We start from the raw sequence: 16,142 nt of genomic DNA on the forward strand, positions 1-16,142 counted from the left end.
GATGCTCTCCGGGTCCGGTAAACTTGCCCAACCTGTTTTCATAGGAGCCGCTGTGTGCGTGATCAACGGCAACGCATGCGGAAATGGGAGGGAATTGCAGAACGGAGCATCGCAGAATTGCAGCTTTGTACTCCGACTAGAAACACCTCACATACTCGACCATAACTGAACTTGTTGAAATTTCGAGCGTTTTTTTTCAGCTGTGGATATATGTAAAACAGTGCTACACTTTTACTTTCAATAAATATAGCTTGCTGGATACTAGGATGGGTCTCTGGTCTCTCGTTAAGCGCATTGAGACTGTGGTCCTGATCGCTCAGCTGGCCAGCGCGTTTTTTGACACCGGCTTGCAGATGGTGGTGAAGGAGCGATGCGCTAACGCGACCGACTCCATCAACGGTACGTCAACGGTGGACAGTCGTCAGAGAGCTATGACCAACTTCTACATGACTTACAACTTATTGGCTAAGTTCACTCCCATCATCCCGGCCATCATCCTGGCAAAAATCGGGGACCGGGGCTACCGAAAGATCCCCATCGTCATTCCCCTGGTAGGCTACCTGTTGTCCCGAGCGGTGCTGCTGTCGGTTGTGATGTTGGGCTGGCCCCTGGAAGCGCTCTACGGTGGGGTAGTTTTGCACGGACTCTGCGGTGGCTTCTGTTCCTACTGGGCTGGCGTCATGGCGCTGGTGTCCTTGAGATCAACCGAGGACGACCGCTCCGTTGAGATGATGCGCGTTGAACTGATATACGGGCTGGCGGGACTGGTCGGTAGCCTAGCCTCCGGTCACCTTTTCCAGCTGTACACGGCAACTTTCAAGCAGGGCAGCCTGCTAGTGGGGCTGAGCGTGTTTTTTTATCTCGTGTGTTTACTGCACTCCACGTTCCTGCTTCATATAAATCGCGCACAGGTGACTGGTCCAGAAAGCGATAACGAGAACCAGGGATTGATCAGTCACAACTCTAGGAGTTTAGTGAACATCGCCTTGCTCTTCGCCGGTGGCATTTTGTACGACGTAGCGGTCGGTGGCGGGATGGAGATCCTGGTGTCGTTCGAGATGAAGGAGCCGCTCAACTGGAACGCAACCCAGGTGGGATACGGTAACGCAGCCGGATTCATGGTGTTCCTCACGAGCTTCTTTGGTGTCATGGTGATGTCCCGCTGGGTGAGCGACGTGAGCCTCATAATCATCGGTATGCTGTCATTCGCTGTGGGAATCTACTTTATGGCGTTTGTGACAGAAACCTACATGTTTTACCTGGGTAAGTTTGTATTAAATATGTAATCAATACTAAATGGTTGGTGCTTTACCTAAATCTTATGGTTAATGTGTTTTAATGCCTTGAATCGTATGATTTTACCTATCCTAACCTAGGCTTTATCATGTCTATCTAAAATAATATAGCCTACTGAGAACTGACAACCCAAATCCTCAAGCAAGGTGTCAGTGATTTTTTTCAATTACTGCACAAACAAAGCCTGAGCCTTTCTTGACTGTTTAGAACCTAGACCACTTGTGTATAAATCATCAGGAATTTAGTTTTTTCGTTATAGAGCCCATACCAGGAGCAAATTTCAGTTCCAAACAAATGATTCCATATTTCAAATCTGATAGAGGTCTGTAACCTAGTTAGCGGGGAGGGGACAGGAACCCAGGGTTGTCCCCTGTTTGCTCACTGGGTTTGGAGAGCTTTGTGCTTTTTAGGGAAGTGAGAATGAGTGGACGGCTGCTTTATCATCTTACACACACACACACACACTCACCACCATGGGCTGAAAACAACCATATCTCTTCACATGTGGCGTACCCATGGGGCCGAGCTGATGAAGCTGTCTATATTAATCACTGTGTGTGTAGGATGTGACCACACAGGATCTTGTGTGTGTGTGTGTGGTATGTGACCATACAGGCTCTTTTGTGTGTGTACATTAACGTGTGTAATGTCATCACTAGCTCTCCAGTGTGTGTGTGCGTCACCGTTGTCTCATTCAGCTCTGTGTGTTTGTCCTCCCCAGCTCGGTCTCTGACCCTGTTTGCCCTCATCCCGATGCCCACCATCCGCTCCCTGCTGTCCAAGCAGGTGAAAGGCTCCTCCTACGGTAGGTCTCTTCCCCGTGTGTGTGTGTGTGTGTGTGTGTGTTTTACAGGCCTGGTACAAGGTGGAGTCTATGATCTCAGGTGTCAGTCAGAGCTGCACGTGCACAGGTAGGGGCGAAGGGGGGCAATGTTTTTATTTTATTGGTATTAGTTCCTTTTTTTTCTCAACACAACCAAAGAGGACATCGGAACATAACAAATTGGCACCCAAGTCCAAAAAGTTCAGTGCCTGAACATTTTCTAGAGAAAAAGCTTTCCCAAGGTTAAAGTGCTGTGGATTATTTGTTTTAGGTCAGGTTTAGCTATTTGTCCTGTGTATGTAGGTATTTTAGAGATTGCTGAAAAAAAGAAGGGGTCTTTTTTATTTTGGGGCCCTGCCCCTCCAGAGGTCTGTGCCTGTGCCTGGGTGTCAGCTGACTGAGTTAGGTATGTGGCTGTCTGGAGTACCTGCGCAGCATGCCAGACTTTCAAGGAACTGATCTGTTTACTTTGCACTCCCTCTGACGTTACAAAGCCGCATGTCATCGGGTGGTTTCATCACACTCTCACTTCCTCTTGGGCTCGTAGATAAGCATTCTCTTTGTCTCCAGGCCACATCCTCACCCTCATCTCCATGTCCCTGTCCATGTCCCACTCTCTGTTCCTCCAGCTATTATCCTGATCCCCCTCACCCGCTGGTTGTCCATCCTGATCTCAATGTCATTTTCTCGGTCCCTCCAGGTATTCTCTTGATCTCACTGCAGCTGTCCTTCAAGGTAGCCAGTCTGGCCTACACCCCCATCTACACCCGCGTCTACCAGGCCACTCTAGACTGGATCCCCGGCTTTGTCTTCACCCTGTCAAGCATCATCACGGTGCTGGCCACCATCCCCATCAGGTTAGAGCTCGCCCAGACTAGATCAGACTACATCAGACCAGATCAGACTAGAGCAGACCAAGCTGTAATTGTACCCTGTGTGTGTTTCAGTGTGGTGGGCTGCAGACTGTCTAAGAGGAATGAGTATGAGAGGATCCAGGGAGACTGATGATGTCACATCGACGGGATGGAGTGAGGAACTGAAGGCTTGCATCAGCCTTCACAGCTTCAGCGCTGTGCGATGACGCACAGGTGACACAGGTGACCGTCCCCTGAAGTGTTGCATGACTGAGACCATTGGGACTAAAGGATGACTAGCACTAGGAACAGGAGGAAAGACTGCTCACATTAACTGTTAATGGTGGGCCAGGTGTGTTGCACTGTGGACATGGGCCAAGGGCTGGGACCTGTTCAACGTCACGTAAAGCCAATGATGATGATGTTAAAATTCAAATAAATAAAATTCATAAAAATTAATGTTGTACTTGCTTTGTATTCATGATTTTAACCACCATAGATTTAAATACATTCTATTTTTATTGGTCCAATATTCAAAATAATTTGAGGTAAAGAAAATTGCATCAAAACAACAGATGTAGAGGTGATTATTCAAATATGTTGTTATTTCAACATCAAAATGTACATGATTAGGAATGCAACAGTAAACAGTGCACACGTGGGGGCAGGAAGAGAGGAAAAGGTTAAACAGGCTGCGTTTGGCAAAGAAAACCTCAAGGTGAAAGAGTAGAAAAAACAGAAAGACACAAACGTCCACACAGCATGTATACAGACCAATATAGCCAGCACAGAGCACAGTTGCCCTTACTTTAGTATTATAAACAGTGCCCACACATATACACATACCCCTGTCAGAAAACCCCGGTCTTCACAACCACACCGAACCGTAGGTGAATAGAAAAATAGGGAGCTACATATTGCAATTTGAGCAGAACTTTGGATGTCATGTCCCCCTTCTTCATGCGGTCTGTGTGAGAGTTTATTAATTAGTCACTCCATATTCACCACTGACAACCTAATGAGACATCTGTAGCTGCCTGGACACTCAACTCAGGTGTAGCTGATAGGGGGTAAGGAGAAGTAGCAGGAAGAATAGATACACACACACACACATGGGTCAAGTACAATTCAGGTGCAAACCAAGTTCCAACACCTTATATTTTTCGTACTATACTGGAGTTTGGATCTCTAAGTATTTGACCAAGACATGGGTGTTTCACATTTGGTCCATCTCATCTCCCAAACTACAAAGAGGAGCATATATAAATGTTAGCAGACGCAGCACACACTTAACCTGTGGCCAGCAGACTGCTGTACCTACATGTCCAGTCTGCAGTTCTACATTTTGGACACCAGGGGGCAGACACTCCCACATGTCCCATGACAAACATAACGTGCTCCTCACTTTGACAGGGGGGGTCTCTCTGAGTAACATTGTAACAGTGATTCAACAGTTAGAACTCAAAAACAATGGTTCCCCAATTGCCGAACTCAAGCTTCTGTTGTTAAACGCAAACCCTAAATTGACCTTGAAGAATACCCAGAACCAGAATAGCCTGCTCTCGCTCCACAATGTAGGCGGTACCTTGGGGGCTTGGCTGGGCTGGAAGCTGTAGTTCCAATTACAGAGGAAAGCAGTGATAATTAAAGACAATCTAAATATGAAACAGCCAGAGCAGAGCAACTGTTGTCAGCTCAGCACAGGGACTGCTAGATGCTAGCTACAGACAGTGGGCCAACAAGCTGACAGCCTGCAATGCTAAGCTAGAGCTAGCTGCTGGCTAGCAACACAGACAAAGAATTGTCAACTGTCATACCAATCCTTTGAGACTCTTTTGACTGTATATTACGCTGAAATAGCAGGCATCAGTCTACAGGAGCATTTTGCACGGGGACTTGTATGTTTGTTCAAATTAAGACCATTATCTGCGAGCATCTTCCTCCATCGTGCAGACCAGTTTTCTGTACAGGTTTGATGAAAGGAAAACTATGAGAAGTGTTTTCCATCTTTGGCAAAAGATGTACTTCATCTTCACTGACTTCAGGATCATTGGCAAAAGTTAACTCGGGGGAAAAACAACAAAACATGTCACTGAAAACCTATACATATTACATGCCCGTCTCTCTCTCTCCCCCACCCACCTCTCTCTTTCACTTTTTCCTTCTTACACTTCCTGTTCCTTTGGCCTGTGTTAACTGCTCCTCGAGCATTATTGGTTGATTGGCTGTCAGACAGACAGTCCAAGAGAGGAAGGCTCGGGCAGCTCCCAGTAGAACCAGTCAGATGAGAGAGTCGAGTCTGAGGGCACCTCACGTCTGTGTCGTAGACACGCTCCCGTCCAGCAGGTGGAGACACTGGGAGCTGGAGGCAGAACCTCCTTCAGCGAGAGTATCTGAGAGACAGGAAGTCCTGCTCCTCCTCTGTGCAGGAAGTTGAGAGTGAAGAGGAGGTGTTCGGGGGCAGGAGGTCTCACATTCAGTTGATTTCCGTTTTCTTCTCCTCTTCGTCCTCTTCCCCTTCCTCCTGCTCCTCCTCCTCCTCTTCTTCTTCTTCCTCCTCCTCTTCGCCCTCCTTTTTGTTATGTAGTAGTGGAATGATGGACTCCCATGACGCCTGGCACTGAAACCCACAGAGAGACGACAACAGGCTCAAAATCCAACCCAGAGAGAGACCACAACATGGTTGACATGTGGAAGAGGAGGTGGAGCCAACAAGCTAACCTTCTGGTAGAACTGGATGTTTTTGTCAGCCATCCCCGTGAGCAGCTGTCTGAAGTCCTGTCTCTTGTTGCTCTGCCAGCGTTCCCAGTCTGCCTTCAGGTCAGCGTTGAAACACTCCAGGCGGTCCTGGCATTTCTCCACCTCAACAGGAACCTGCAGGGGGACACACAGCACTGAACTACAAGACAGGAGAGCAGAGGGGAGGAGGAAGAGAGGAGAGGAGATGAGAGGAGAGGAGAGGAGAAAAGAGGAGGAGAGGAGAGGAGAGGAGGAGGAGGAGGAGAGAAGAGAGGGGAGGAGAGGAAGAGGAGAGGGGAGGAGGAGAGGGCCATACCGGCAGTCCCTCGTCCCTCCGTAGGGCTGCAGCCTCCAGCCTCGCCTCGTACTCTGCCTGCACCTGGTCCCTCTTCTTTAGAACATTCTAGATTCCAAACAGCAGCAACACACACCTTGTAAGAATCTGAGTAACTACTGCAACTTGAACTGGCTTGTCATAGCAATTACACTGGAACGGTTTGATCTGATTGTTGATTGTCTCTATGACCCTAAACTGTCCACTCGGCCAGTTTGACTGTTATCTCTGTGGTTCAACACTAGATCTCTGGCTGTGTGTGTTGTAATGCTGTCAGCATGGAAACAGGAAGTGAAACTAGTCTACATCCTGTACACTGAGGGTTTAAGGTTACAAAATCAAGTCCATCACATATGGCCAGGAAAACCCAACAGGAAGCAGGCCTAGCTCAAACTCAGACGTCACTAAATGAATTGTTGAGGGACTTTTCACAGTAGGATTCAAGCATTCCACAAGGATCACATTCAGAGACTGACCACCGCCACTGCCAATGAAATGATTGCATGTGATTGGAATGCAGTGTAAGGTGTCAAGTGTCAGGGAGGAATAAAAAGATGTCCGACAACGATAGCTACTAGTGGATAAACACCATTCTGGAGAGGAGAATGCTTCATGCATGGTCACCACGGAGACAACCCTACCTTCATGGAGTCGATGTAGAGGACGTACTCTCGGAGCACGGGCAGGAAGTCCTCGCTCATGTCCAGCGTCAGTTCCTCCAGCGCGCTGCCGCTGGTGGCCACGGAGCCCGCCACCCCCTCCAGAGGCTCCTGCAGCTCGTCCTCCGACCCCGCCCAGCTGGAATAGATGGGCCCATACTCCCTCAGCTCCACCAGGTACTCTGAGGACAGAGGACAGAGGTCAGGGCTCCTGGAGTCAGAGGTCAGGGTGTGGGAGAGGACTGGAGGCCACACCTGACTGTTCTTTAATGATCCTCTGAGCGATCCTGTCGATGGTTCCCAGCTTTTGGGTGAACATGTCCAGGTAGTCTCCCATGGAGACGAACTCGGGCGGCCGCGCCCGCAGCTTGTACCCCCCCGTCACGTATTTGACAGACTCCCCCATCTTCGTCAGTAAGGCCAGGCCCTGTCTCTTGTTCAGGTCCTGAGCACACCAGCACAGACACACATGAATCATGGTTTATTACACAGCATTAAGGCCTCGCAGCCATCCAAGTATGGCCTGCAGAGGAGGTGAATGATAAGAGACGCTGACCTTGGAGGAGAGGAAGGCATTTAGGTGCTGGTTGAAGGACAGGACAGGATGGTCGGCCACACGCTTCAGGAATTTGTCGAGCGCCTTCCTCCTTGTCTCCACAAACTCCTCAGAGAAACGGTCAACCACGCCTTTCACCACAAACTTCTCTGGAAGAGGCTGCAAGCAGAACAAGGAGAACCAAGTTCATCTAAAAGGTTACTGGAATACAGAATGGGTTCAAGGTTTTATATCCACAACAGTAGTTGAGTTCCCGTGCAGAATATAGGTTCTAGTCTCAGTGTCTGCCAAATGTAAGTGGTAGGTTCTAGATCTGGAACAGACAGCTGTTTCTACAATCTGGCCCCAGAATGGATAATGGGAACTTACAGGAATCAGGTGTGTGGACTGAGTTTCTTCCAGCTTGTTTCTCAGCCAATCAAAGTCTTGATAGCGTCGCCTGACAGAGTATTCTGGGAGGTTGAATTCCACCCGCGTCGTCTGAAAGCACAGGGAGAAAACCATAAGACCCTTGCCTGCAGATCGATATACGCTTTACCTTACTGCATACACCTCCATATACTGTAGCTAAACTCTGTGCCTACTTCTAGAGGAAATAACTGAGATATAGCTTCATTCCTGCAGCTGCCAGTGCACTGTTCTGGTAGAGCCTCTCCCACAGAATCTTCTGGCGCATCAGTGTGAAAGACAAACTCAATTTGCACTCCCTGTCTAGATCAAACACTACGGGTGAGTGGTGCTAAGGACCTTGGTTGAGACTCGGTAAGTGATGTACGTCTCCATGGTGGACACGTGCTTCTTGGGGTCGTCCACGGTAACGAACAGGTCACGAGTCTCTCCGTCAGGGTCATCATCCAGCTGCAGGCGGTTCAGGAGAGAGGATGATGAGGCGGGGCTGGAGGTCTCGACCTGCGTGCCATTGGGTAAGCTTAGTTCCTGGGCGGAGAGAAGCGAGGGAGGAATGTTGTAAGCTCTGCATCACCAGGGGAAACAAACATACAAACAAAGAAGCGATAGAATGTTTTCTCTCTTTTTTTGTATTCTCCGTTCTTGCTTCAGTGAACAGTGATTCTATTGTTTGAGGTCTTGCTTGATTCTGTCTCGGACTGTTCAACAAATGTATAGTATTCCTCGCCTGTCAGCTACCCCAATAAGTGCAGCGTCGAGACATTCTCTGCTGATGGGGAGATTCTAAGCTACATTTCATGATGTTGCCAGCCAGGACCAAGCTAGCAGTAAGCCTATCCTGCTGCCTTGAAGCAACAAAACAGAGAGACAGTATGGTTAATGAGTAAGTCTACATACATAGCACTGATATGACCTATTAGTGCACACATACAAACAAACACGCGCGCGCACACAAACACACACACACACACACACACACACACACACACACACACACACTGGTTTATATTATGAAAAGAATGGCTTTCTTACTAAATATGGAGCTGAGAACATACTGGCTTTTCATTTATAAATTACGCTTCGCATCAATCTCACAAATGTCTGTTTGCTAGCATCATGCTAATTTTAAACTAGTTTGGTTGTGTTTGTATAATAAAGCCATGGCTATATTATATTATTAGACACTGCATTATGATTATCCTCCGTTGTGCAGCTGGTCCCTGTGGATGTCTTACCTTACCCCCAGCGCTGGCGGTGTTTGCTACATCTGGACTGGGTGTGAGAGCGGAGTCTTCCGCGGAGAGAGGGTGGCAAACCTCCTGGATGGGTAACTGCCCTGACGACGCCAGTGATTTAGGAGTGCCAGCACTCATTGTACGAGCGAACAGGAACCAAAAGGGATTTTTCGATATGACTATCTCTATCTTTGTGGTCAGGCCCGGACAGAGTGATTTGTTTGGAGATTATTCCAGCGCTGTGTGTCAGATGGTACACCCGCTGCTGGCTGCACACAGCTGTCAGCTGACTCGGACTAAACAAGGTAAAGGCGGCCACAACAAAGAATTTAATTTCCTCTTCTTACACATTTTCAAAATAAAGGTCATTGAGCTAACTAGTTTTTATACAATTTTAATGTCCAAAGTAAACTCTTCAAGTCAAATCATCAATCAACTGTTAAAATTGTACGCATTTGGGGTTTAAATTATGATAGCCTACTGTGAAAACCTTCGGCCTATAATCAGCATTTAACTTAACTGACCACTTATACTGACCCTCTTCTAAACTTCTCCAAACTCCCACGAACTTGTTGGTATGCTGATTGCCGCATTGACTTTTGAGAGGTCAGGGTAAAAAAATAAGAAAATAATCAGAACTCTAAAAAAAAAATAGAGTTAGTTAGAGTTATTCCTACTCAGATGAGCTATTTTCAATTTATTTTGCGCCATACATTAGTTAACTTTTTAGGCCCCACTCTTATTTTGAAAGCAAATTCACTAAATCGGAAGTGCTTTTGAGGACTTCTGAGGCCAGTCTCTCCAAGTCGATCCACGTTAACCAGAGTCGGAAGTAAAATAGCGGTACCCGGTAGTGATACAAAATGCTGCATATATCACGTGGTTTTATTGATAGTTTTACGTTGTGTGTGGTAAATAAAAGCTAAACTTAAACGGCTCCCTAATCATGTAAGCATAGTGAGATAACTGGTATGGTCTGCCACCGATAAAACGACATACATCAGCTCATATATAGACTCCTTGTCTTTCATCTTAGCCTCATCCTGCCCAGCCCAGGCAGTATTTCTTGTAGAGCTGCTGAGCAAAACAGAAGACACAAATTGACATGGCCGCAAATCCTCCTGCTCAAGGTAGGTATTGCCAAGACAACCGATTCCTAAACATCAAATTGTGCCCCTACTTTGTTTGTTGACAACTAGTGTAAATATATTTGATTTTGTTCGAAGGTTTCCAGAACAAAAACCGCGTTGCCATATTGGCTGAACTGGATAAGGAGAAAAGGCGCCTTATTCAAAACCAGACCATTAATCCTGGAGCGAGGTTTGTAGACTCACACCTCTATTTTGTAGACATACACATCTATTTATTCAGCGAGAATCGCCTAACCCCCCCCCCCCCCCTTTTTAATTTATTATTTCTCCCAGTATCCCTTTATCAAGACCAGCAGTAAATAAAGACTTCCGAGACCATGCTGAGCAACAGCATATTGCAGCCCAGCAGAAAGCTGCCCTTCAGGTAAGTCTGGTCTCACAAGTTAGACAGGAAGTAGATGAGTTTCCACCATAGGTTTTGACAGATGACACCCCTTGTGGGAATATCCATAACATTTATATTTCAGTCCATCTATGAGCCGGTCAGGCCCTGGTGCCTAGGGCCAGGGTTAATTTGGTCTGTTTTGGAGAAGACTTCTGATAGGTTGAGACTGATATATACATAACTGTCCCATCTAGGATTGAGATTTTGCCCTATTTGCCCCACTGCAAATTCCAAGGGAACAAAACGACCTTCATGCGAGAGAGACTTTGCATCAAAGCGATTTTTGCGTCTTTGATTTAATCATTATTCTTGAGTCTAATTACTTGTCTGGTGTTACTCTCTCAATGCTTATTAACTCCAGTACCTAGAAAGGAGATTTGCCAACATCGGAAGATGTGTAGTCCCACTGTAGTAGGTGATCCTGCCTTTGTGTTGCAGCATGCTCACGCTCATTCTTCCGGATTCTTCATCACCCAAGATTCGTCCTTTGGGAACCTCATCCTGCCAGTTTTGCCTCGACTAGACCCCGAAGGACAATGAAGAGTGGGGTGGGAAGGGGGGGGGGGGCGAGGAGAGGTGCTGGGAGAGACTGAGGGAGAGGATGGGGGGGGGGGGGGGGCTGCTGTTACCATGTTTCTACGTATGTGACACGTGTGGATTACGTTTTGCTTTTGTAATGTTTTTATTAAGGCATATTCAATTTAAGATCAAGTGAACAGTAAGTGTACTACCAATGCTATTACATTTGAACACAGCTTCCAACTGTCATATTTTCCCACACACTTATTATTCATTGGTACCGTATACATTTATAATTTCATCATTAAACACCATTATATGTAGGTCAGGTATTGTTTCTCAAATTGTCTTCTTAAGGTGTGTGTGTAACAGTCAAACAAGTCCTCAGGCTTTTAGGTGGTCTGATTGTAAAACATGAGGGCCAGACAAGCTACAGAATATTCAGAGGCTGAAGGTCATAACCAGGCTTTCAGTAGTTAGCTGGGATCGTTATAGATGTCAATGGTAACAAGCCCAAGTATTGATATCAATATGAGAGTATGTACCATGTAGATCTGCAAAGAAGACCTTTTGATGGAAAATAATAGATTGATTCGTCATTTCATTAGACTTCAGTGTCTTTCAAATCTTTTTCATATGCCTTCTGCTTTCCCACTGCTGATAACAGCTTATGCATTCTGCAAAGTGGGCTCAGAAGGATGTGTCTGTGTTCAAACAAACTGACTGCAGATGGACACAGACGCCCTGAAACTCTACAGAAGAAAACACACACACACAGCTTAGAACGGAGCACACCAGATCACAGCTAAAAGTGAACATGCAATAACAAAAACACGTGTAAGATTTTACTGGACTGGGGATCTCTAATAAGAATATATACATTAAAAACAACTTATCTTTTTCACATAAATATTAGTGATTATGGTGAATCTCTTTTGTGCCCAGCAATAAAGTTAAGGGTTTTGGTTAGTCCAGGGGTTTGGGATGGTGGGGCAGATGTAAGGCTGGCTCATAGTTGCATTCAACTGTCAATCACATGATAGTCAAATGTTGAGTGATTGAGTTTAACCCAGACTTTAGGGACAGACAGGCAACAGATCAAACCAATGACCCCATCTGAACAGGGTCATCCTCAGGAGACATTCCCAAGACCAAACCTCTCCTTCCCACGAGCTCTTGTCATTCTGAACCACACGTTCCAACCCCAGGTCCAAGCCCATAAGACCACCCCACACCAAGGCAGGCACACACTACATCCTCAGGCCCAGACCTCCATAAGTCCCTAGCCTAGCCAGTTTGAGGTACCTAGCCAGTCAAAGGTTTCGGACCTACTTGCTGACAATTGGCAGCAGGTCTCCTTTGGCCTTCATGCTCTTGATCTTGGCTCTGATGTTGTCGTCCATCGCCTGCCGGCATCTGTGGGCATAGTGTGCCAGCGTCTCCTCCTTCTCATCCCAGGGCGCCAGCGCGTGGAACACCTCGGGGGCTGCCAGGCTCAGCTCGGCAATGGCCGCCGTGCGGGAGATGGTGTTGCGGTCCACGCCCACGCGGTCGAACGCCACCTTCATGGACACGCTGCGTTTGAACTCCTGCAGCGCCGCCATGTAGCGGGCGATCACGCCGACGACATTCTTCACTGGGGAAGGGAGACAGGGTTAGAATGCAGCTCCTGACCCTGGAAGACCTGGAAGGGTGCAGGGGTTAGGATGTAGGAGTTGGGGGTTGAGTGTAGTTAGTTAGGGTAGTTAGTGTAGTATGTAAGTGTGTAGGGTTAGGGTGATATGATGTAAGTGTGTAGGATACAGGGGTTAGGGTGATATGATGTAAGCGTGTAGGGTACAGGGGTTAGGGTGATATGATGTAAGCGTGTAGGGTACAGGGGTTAGGGGGATATGATGTAAGCGTGTAGGGTACAGGGGTTAGGGGGATATGATGTAAGCGTGTAGGGTACAGGGGTTAGGGGGATATGATGTAAGCGTGTAGGGTACAGGGGTTAGGGATATTTGATGTAAGTGTGTAGGGTACAGGGGTTAGGGGGATATGATGTAAGCGTGTAGGGTACAGGGGTTAGGGATATTTGATGTAAGTGTGTAGGGTACAGGGGTTAGGGGGATATGATGTAAGTGTGTAGGGTACAGGGTCTTACTCCGGACGCGCGTGTTCTCTCCGTCCCTGTTCCTCTTGCTCTTCAGGCCTCTGTGGCGATCCAGGGGATGGAGCTCCACCTCCTCGAAGGAGTCAAAGAGCACCGGCGAATCGAAGGCCGCCTCCTCGACAAACGACGCCATGTGGGAGCTGCCCGCCTCCGTGTGATTGGACGAGTGAGCCCTCCTCTTCTCTGGAGGGGCAGCGAGACAGTACAGAGAGAACGTGACGACACAAACAGGGGATGTGGGTGGGTGTGTGTGCGTGCGTGCGTGTGTACTGTACGTGCGTAGCGTGCAGAAGCGGTACCTGGGCGCAGTTGGTCCTGCAGGAAATCGCAGATGAGCTCGGCCTTCTTGGTGAGCTCCTGCTGGAGCAGCTCCTTGTCCTGCTTCAGGCTGCTGATGGTCTCCACCATCAGCTGGCTGCGGCTCATCTCCGCCTGCAGCAGCGAGCGCAGACGCTCGATCTCGCCCGGCGCCGGGCCCGCTGCGGCACACACACACAAACACAGTTCAACACCCCGAATAAACGGAGCACCCGTTTCGTTGGAAAGGGCTGGAGACCACGACCGCGGTGGTGTCTAAACTGCGGAGGTCGGCGTTGAGGATAGCGTACCTGCTGCTTCTCCTGGGGTGTCCGTGTTGCTGGCCAGAGTTTGTGCTGCCAGCTCCAGCTCAGCTTTCAGTTCCCCCAGGCCTGTTTCTCCAGCCCTCAGCAGCTCCTCAGAGCCCAGGAGGAGGTCACCGGGGCTGGGGCCCGCCGGCCGCGTCTCCCTGGAGAGGCTCATGTTCTGGCTGGGCTCCTGGTGTATGAGGGGAGGCTGGGGTGCCAGGCCACAGGCCAGCTTGGCTAAAGAGGTGTGAGGGGCGGATGAGCAGAGTAGGGAAGAGGAGGAGGAGGCAACCAGACAGTCTCCATCCCCAGAGGAGGGCTTGGTGGGAAAGCCGTGTCCCGCATATGGCCGGGCGGAGGCATTTGTGGCCTTGGGGTCGGTTGAGTCGGTTGCTGGAGCTTGTTGGCCGTTAGCAAGTAAGTAGTAATAGTCCTCAGACGCCTCCAGCTTGATCCTCTTCACGGCCCTGTCTTCTGACCGCAGACCCCCCGGCCCCCCTGGGGTGCCCCCCCTCTTCCTGGCAGGGAGCTGAGGCTCATACTCCCCGTCTTCATCCGTGGCTGACGACTCGCACGCCGTGTCGAACAGGTTGCTGCCAAACTCCTCTGTGTTGTCGTCTGCCTCCGAGGGCTCGCTACAGTTGGAGAAGTCACACAAGTCCCTCGTCTGGTTATTCCCCCCTTTGGCCTTCGAGGCCCTGGCTAGGAAGCGATCACTGCCGGCGCCCGTCTGGGGCCCTGCCTCAGAGAGGATTCCCCGGTTGTCCTGGTAACATGAAACACGTTCTTTCTGCCCTGGCCTGCAGGAGGAGGTCAGAGGCCAGTGGTAGGCGTGGCCCGCACCACATCCCCACATGGCGGTGAGGTTGCCATGGGAACCCTCGGTGAGGACGTGTTTGAGGCCTGGGATAAGGCTGCAGATCGTGCCGTGGCTGTGGGCCCAGCGCACCAGCTTAGACAGGTTCTCTGAGGAAGTGTGCAGGCAGTCCTCCATCAAGAGCTCCTTTTTCCTATGAGGGAAGGGTTGTAGAATAGACAAGATTTTAATCCATGATGACAATACAATCACTTCAGAGCTCACCAACTAGACCTAGGTCATGCTAAACTTGGCTGGGATGTCCCACCGTTAAGGACTGGGTTGCCATGGTAACAGCAACCCAAGCTCACTTTGCAGCTAGCTAACATTGGCTGCGTTTCCCAGATTCGTTAAGAAGCTCTTAAGCGCTAAGAGCTTAACGAATCTGGGAAACGCGGCCATTAACTATCGTTTATTATATGTTATAACCGTAACTTATGACATATATTTAAAAATGAGACTATGTTAGAACTTTCAACAGTGTATGCCCCCTAACTCGCTGTTTATAGGTTCCAAAATTCGAATGTGGAAGAAAACTTTTGACTGGTATCGATGCCGTTAGTTGACCATTGAACTTCTAGATTCTAGAATGTTTGGACATGCAACCCCTCGCTGAGATGCATAGACTAACAGCATTACTATAGCCTGTTGGAATTACGTCCCGAGTGACTCATTTACCTGGCGAGCTAGCTAACTATCTAACTAACAGTAAGAGGTAGACGTGTGTCGTACAGATTATATTAGAGCTACATCCACCTACCACCGCTGTCAACAATTGACATCATTAGCCTAATCTATAACCGACAAAATACAACTATAGCTCGACCAACTAACTTATACTATCACATCAGGTTGTCAATGAGATGGGGCTAGGCTACTGTAGCTATGTAAAATGGTAAGATTGAGAGTCCGAGCATCATCGATGGCATCAGAACGTGTATTCTATGCATAACACATCACGTCAGTCACAGATACATACCTGGCAAGCATTGTATTCCACACCATTAATATATGATCACACTTAACCAATTTGTTACCTATCACAACGATATATTGTAGCAAGCTATCTCATATTATGTTAGATGCGTGGTAGCATAGCTAGCTGGAACAAAAGAACCCTGCTTGGAACAGTAGGTAGACTAGAACGCTAGCTAGCACTAGTGACGTACGATAGCTAGCTAGCTAGCGTACCTACATCTTAGTGCACTAGCTTAGTTGAAACAAACTACTTTAAACAATAGTTACCTTTGCTCTGTGGTAACTGTTTATTTCCTCTTTAACGAAAAGGAATAATTCGCCATTTACCCAGATGTTTTATTAAAGATTTGCTAATAGTAATAGACTCACGCACTAAAAGGCAAACAGGTCGTTTATTTCCCAAATGATAAAAAAAACACCGTTCACCGGAAATATGGAGGACGTTTAATTACGTCACGAGTTATTAATAAACTAATAATGCACATCGTCATGTAACCAAGTGTTATAGCTAATTAAATAGAGATTTACCTGTGTATGAATCTGTACAGTACAGCCCTTTAAGCATTCCTGAAAGTTCATCCCTTTTCAC

The 16,142-nt window shown here is 48.0% G+C and overlaps 4 protein-coding genes across 5 annotated transcripts; 2 read left to right on the forward strand and 2 right to left on the reverse strand.

The window, feature by feature from the left end:
- The first annotated feature begins 13 nt into the window (after positions 1-13).
- Positions 14-3,432, forward strand: LOC124485207 (thymic stromal cotransporter homolog). The gene is made up of 4 exons (XM_047046651.1): positions 14-1,263; positions 2,018-2,101; positions 2,820-2,976; positions 3,067-3,432. The coding sequence occupies exons 1-4, from the start codon at positions 267-269 to the stop codon at positions 3,122-3,124; spliced, it is 1,296 nt and encodes a 431-aa protein (XP_046902607.1). The 5' UTR covers positions 14-266; the 3' UTR covers positions 3,125-3,432.
- Positions 3,433-3,473: 41 nt separating this feature from the next.
- snx30 (sorting nexin family member 30) lies at positions 3,474-9,204 on the reverse strand. The gene is made up of 9 exons (XM_047046650.1): positions 8,905-9,204; positions 8,009-8,197; positions 7,631-7,741; positions 7,262-7,420; positions 6,961-7,150; positions 6,688-6,887; positions 6,029-6,115; positions 5,695-5,847; positions 3,474-5,593 (listed from the first exon to the last, which is right to left on the reverse strand). The coding sequence occupies exons 1-9, from the start codon at positions 9,040-9,042 to the stop codon at positions 5,450-5,452; spliced, it is 1,371 nt and encodes a 456-aa protein (XP_046902606.1). The 5' UTR covers positions 9,043-9,204; the 3' UTR covers positions 3,474-5,449.
- A 506-nt stretch (positions 9,205-9,710) lies between these two features.
- Positions 9,711-11,289, forward strand: LOC124485210 (ints3 and nabp interacting protein). The gene is made up of 5 exons (XM_047046655.1): positions 9,711-9,852; positions 9,941-10,034; positions 10,131-10,224; positions 10,329-10,419; positions 10,879-11,289. Exons 2-5 carry the CDS (start codon positions 10,010-10,012, stop codon positions 10,978-10,980), a joined length of 312 nt encoding a protein of 103 aa, XP_046902611.1. The 5' UTR covers positions 9,711-9,852; positions 9,941-10,009; the 3' UTR covers positions 10,981-11,289.
- LOC124485205 (uncharacterized protein KIAA1958 homolog) lies at positions 11,104-16,018 on the reverse strand. Of its 2 annotated transcripts, none has more exons than XM_047046649.1 (5): positions 15,821-16,018; positions 13,723-14,729; positions 13,414-13,593; positions 13,106-13,297; positions 11,104-12,595 (listed from the first exon to the last, which is right to left on the reverse strand). In XM_047046649.1, exons 2-5 carry the CDS (start codon positions 14,711-14,713, stop codon positions 12,288-12,290), a joined length of 1,671 nt encoding a protein of 556 aa, XP_046902605.1. In that variant the 5' UTR covers positions 14,714-14,729; positions 15,821-16,018; the 3' UTR covers positions 11,104-12,287. The 2 variants fall into 2 exon arrangements, with proteins under 2 accessions (XP_046902605.1, XP_046902603.1); XM_047046647.1 differs by lacking the exon at positions 15,821-16,018 and adding an exon at positions 15,555-15,808.
- Positions 16,019-16,142: the final 124 nt, after the last annotated feature.

This window comes from Hypomesus transpacificus, chromosome 23 (genome assembly GCF_021917145.1).
Source record: "Hypomesus transpacificus isolate Combined female chromosome 23, fHypTra1, whole genome shotgun sequence".
Taxonomy (NCBI): Eukaryota; Metazoa; Chordata; class Actinopteri; order Osmeriformes; family Osmeridae; genus Hypomesus; species Hypomesus transpacificus.

What these genes read in the sequence shown, in the direction of transcription:
- LOC124485207 (XM_047046651.1), top strand. Translation starts at nt 267, where the DNA reads ATGGGTCTCTGGTCTCTCGTTAAGCGCATTGAGACTGTGGTCCTGATC. An exon ending in AACCTACATGTTTTACCTGG is followed by an intron (nt 1,264 to 2,017) that starts GTAAGTTTGTAT and finishes TGTCCTCCCCAG; the next exon opens with CTCGGTCTCTGACCCTGTTT. An exon ending in CTGGCCACCATCCCCATCAG is followed by an intron (nt 2,977 to 3,066) that starts GTTAGAGCTCGC and finishes TGTGTGTTTCAG; the next exon opens with TGTGGTGGGCTGCAGACTGT.
- LOC124485205 (XM_047046647.1), bottom strand. Translation starts at nt 15,580, where the DNA reads ATGGTGTGGAATACAATGCTTGCCAG. An exon ending in CACCCCAGGAGAAGCAGCAG is followed by an intron (nt 13,594 to 13,722) that starts GTACGCTATCCT and finishes TGTGTGCCGCAG; the next exon opens with CGGGCCCGGCGCCGGGCGAG. An exon ending in GCAGGACCAACTGCGCCCAG is followed by an intron (nt 13,298 to 13,413) that starts GTACCGCTTCTG and finishes CTGCCCCTCCAG; the next exon opens with AGAAGAGGAGGGCTCACTCG.
- snx30 (XM_047046650.1), bottom strand. Translation starts at nt 9,042, where the DNA reads ATGAGTGCTGGCACTCCTAAATCACTGGCGTCGTCAGGGCAGTTACCC. An exon ending in GATCATTAAAGAACAGTCAG is followed by an intron (nt 6,888 to 6,960) that starts GTGTGGCCTCCA and finishes CTCTGTCCTCAG; the next exon opens with AGTACCTGGTGGAGCTGAGG. An exon ending in GGAGGGACGAGGGACTGCCG is followed by an intron (nt 5,848 to 6,028) that starts GTATGGCCCTCT and finishes GTCCCCCTGCAG; the next exon opens with GTTCCTGTTGAGGTGGAGAA.
- LOC124485210 (XM_047046655.1), top strand. Translation starts at nt 10,010, where the DNA reads ATGGCCGCAAATCCTCCTGCTCAAG. An exon ending in CGCAAATCCTCCTGCTCAAG is followed by an intron (nt 10,035 to 10,130) that starts GTAGGTATTGCC and finishes TTTTGTTCGAAG; the next exon opens with GTTTCCAGAACAAAAACCGC. An exon ending in ACCATTAATCCTGGAGCGAG is followed by an intron (nt 10,225 to 10,328) that starts GTTTGTAGACTC and finishes TATTTCTCCCAG; the next exon opens with TATCCCTTTATCAAGACCAG.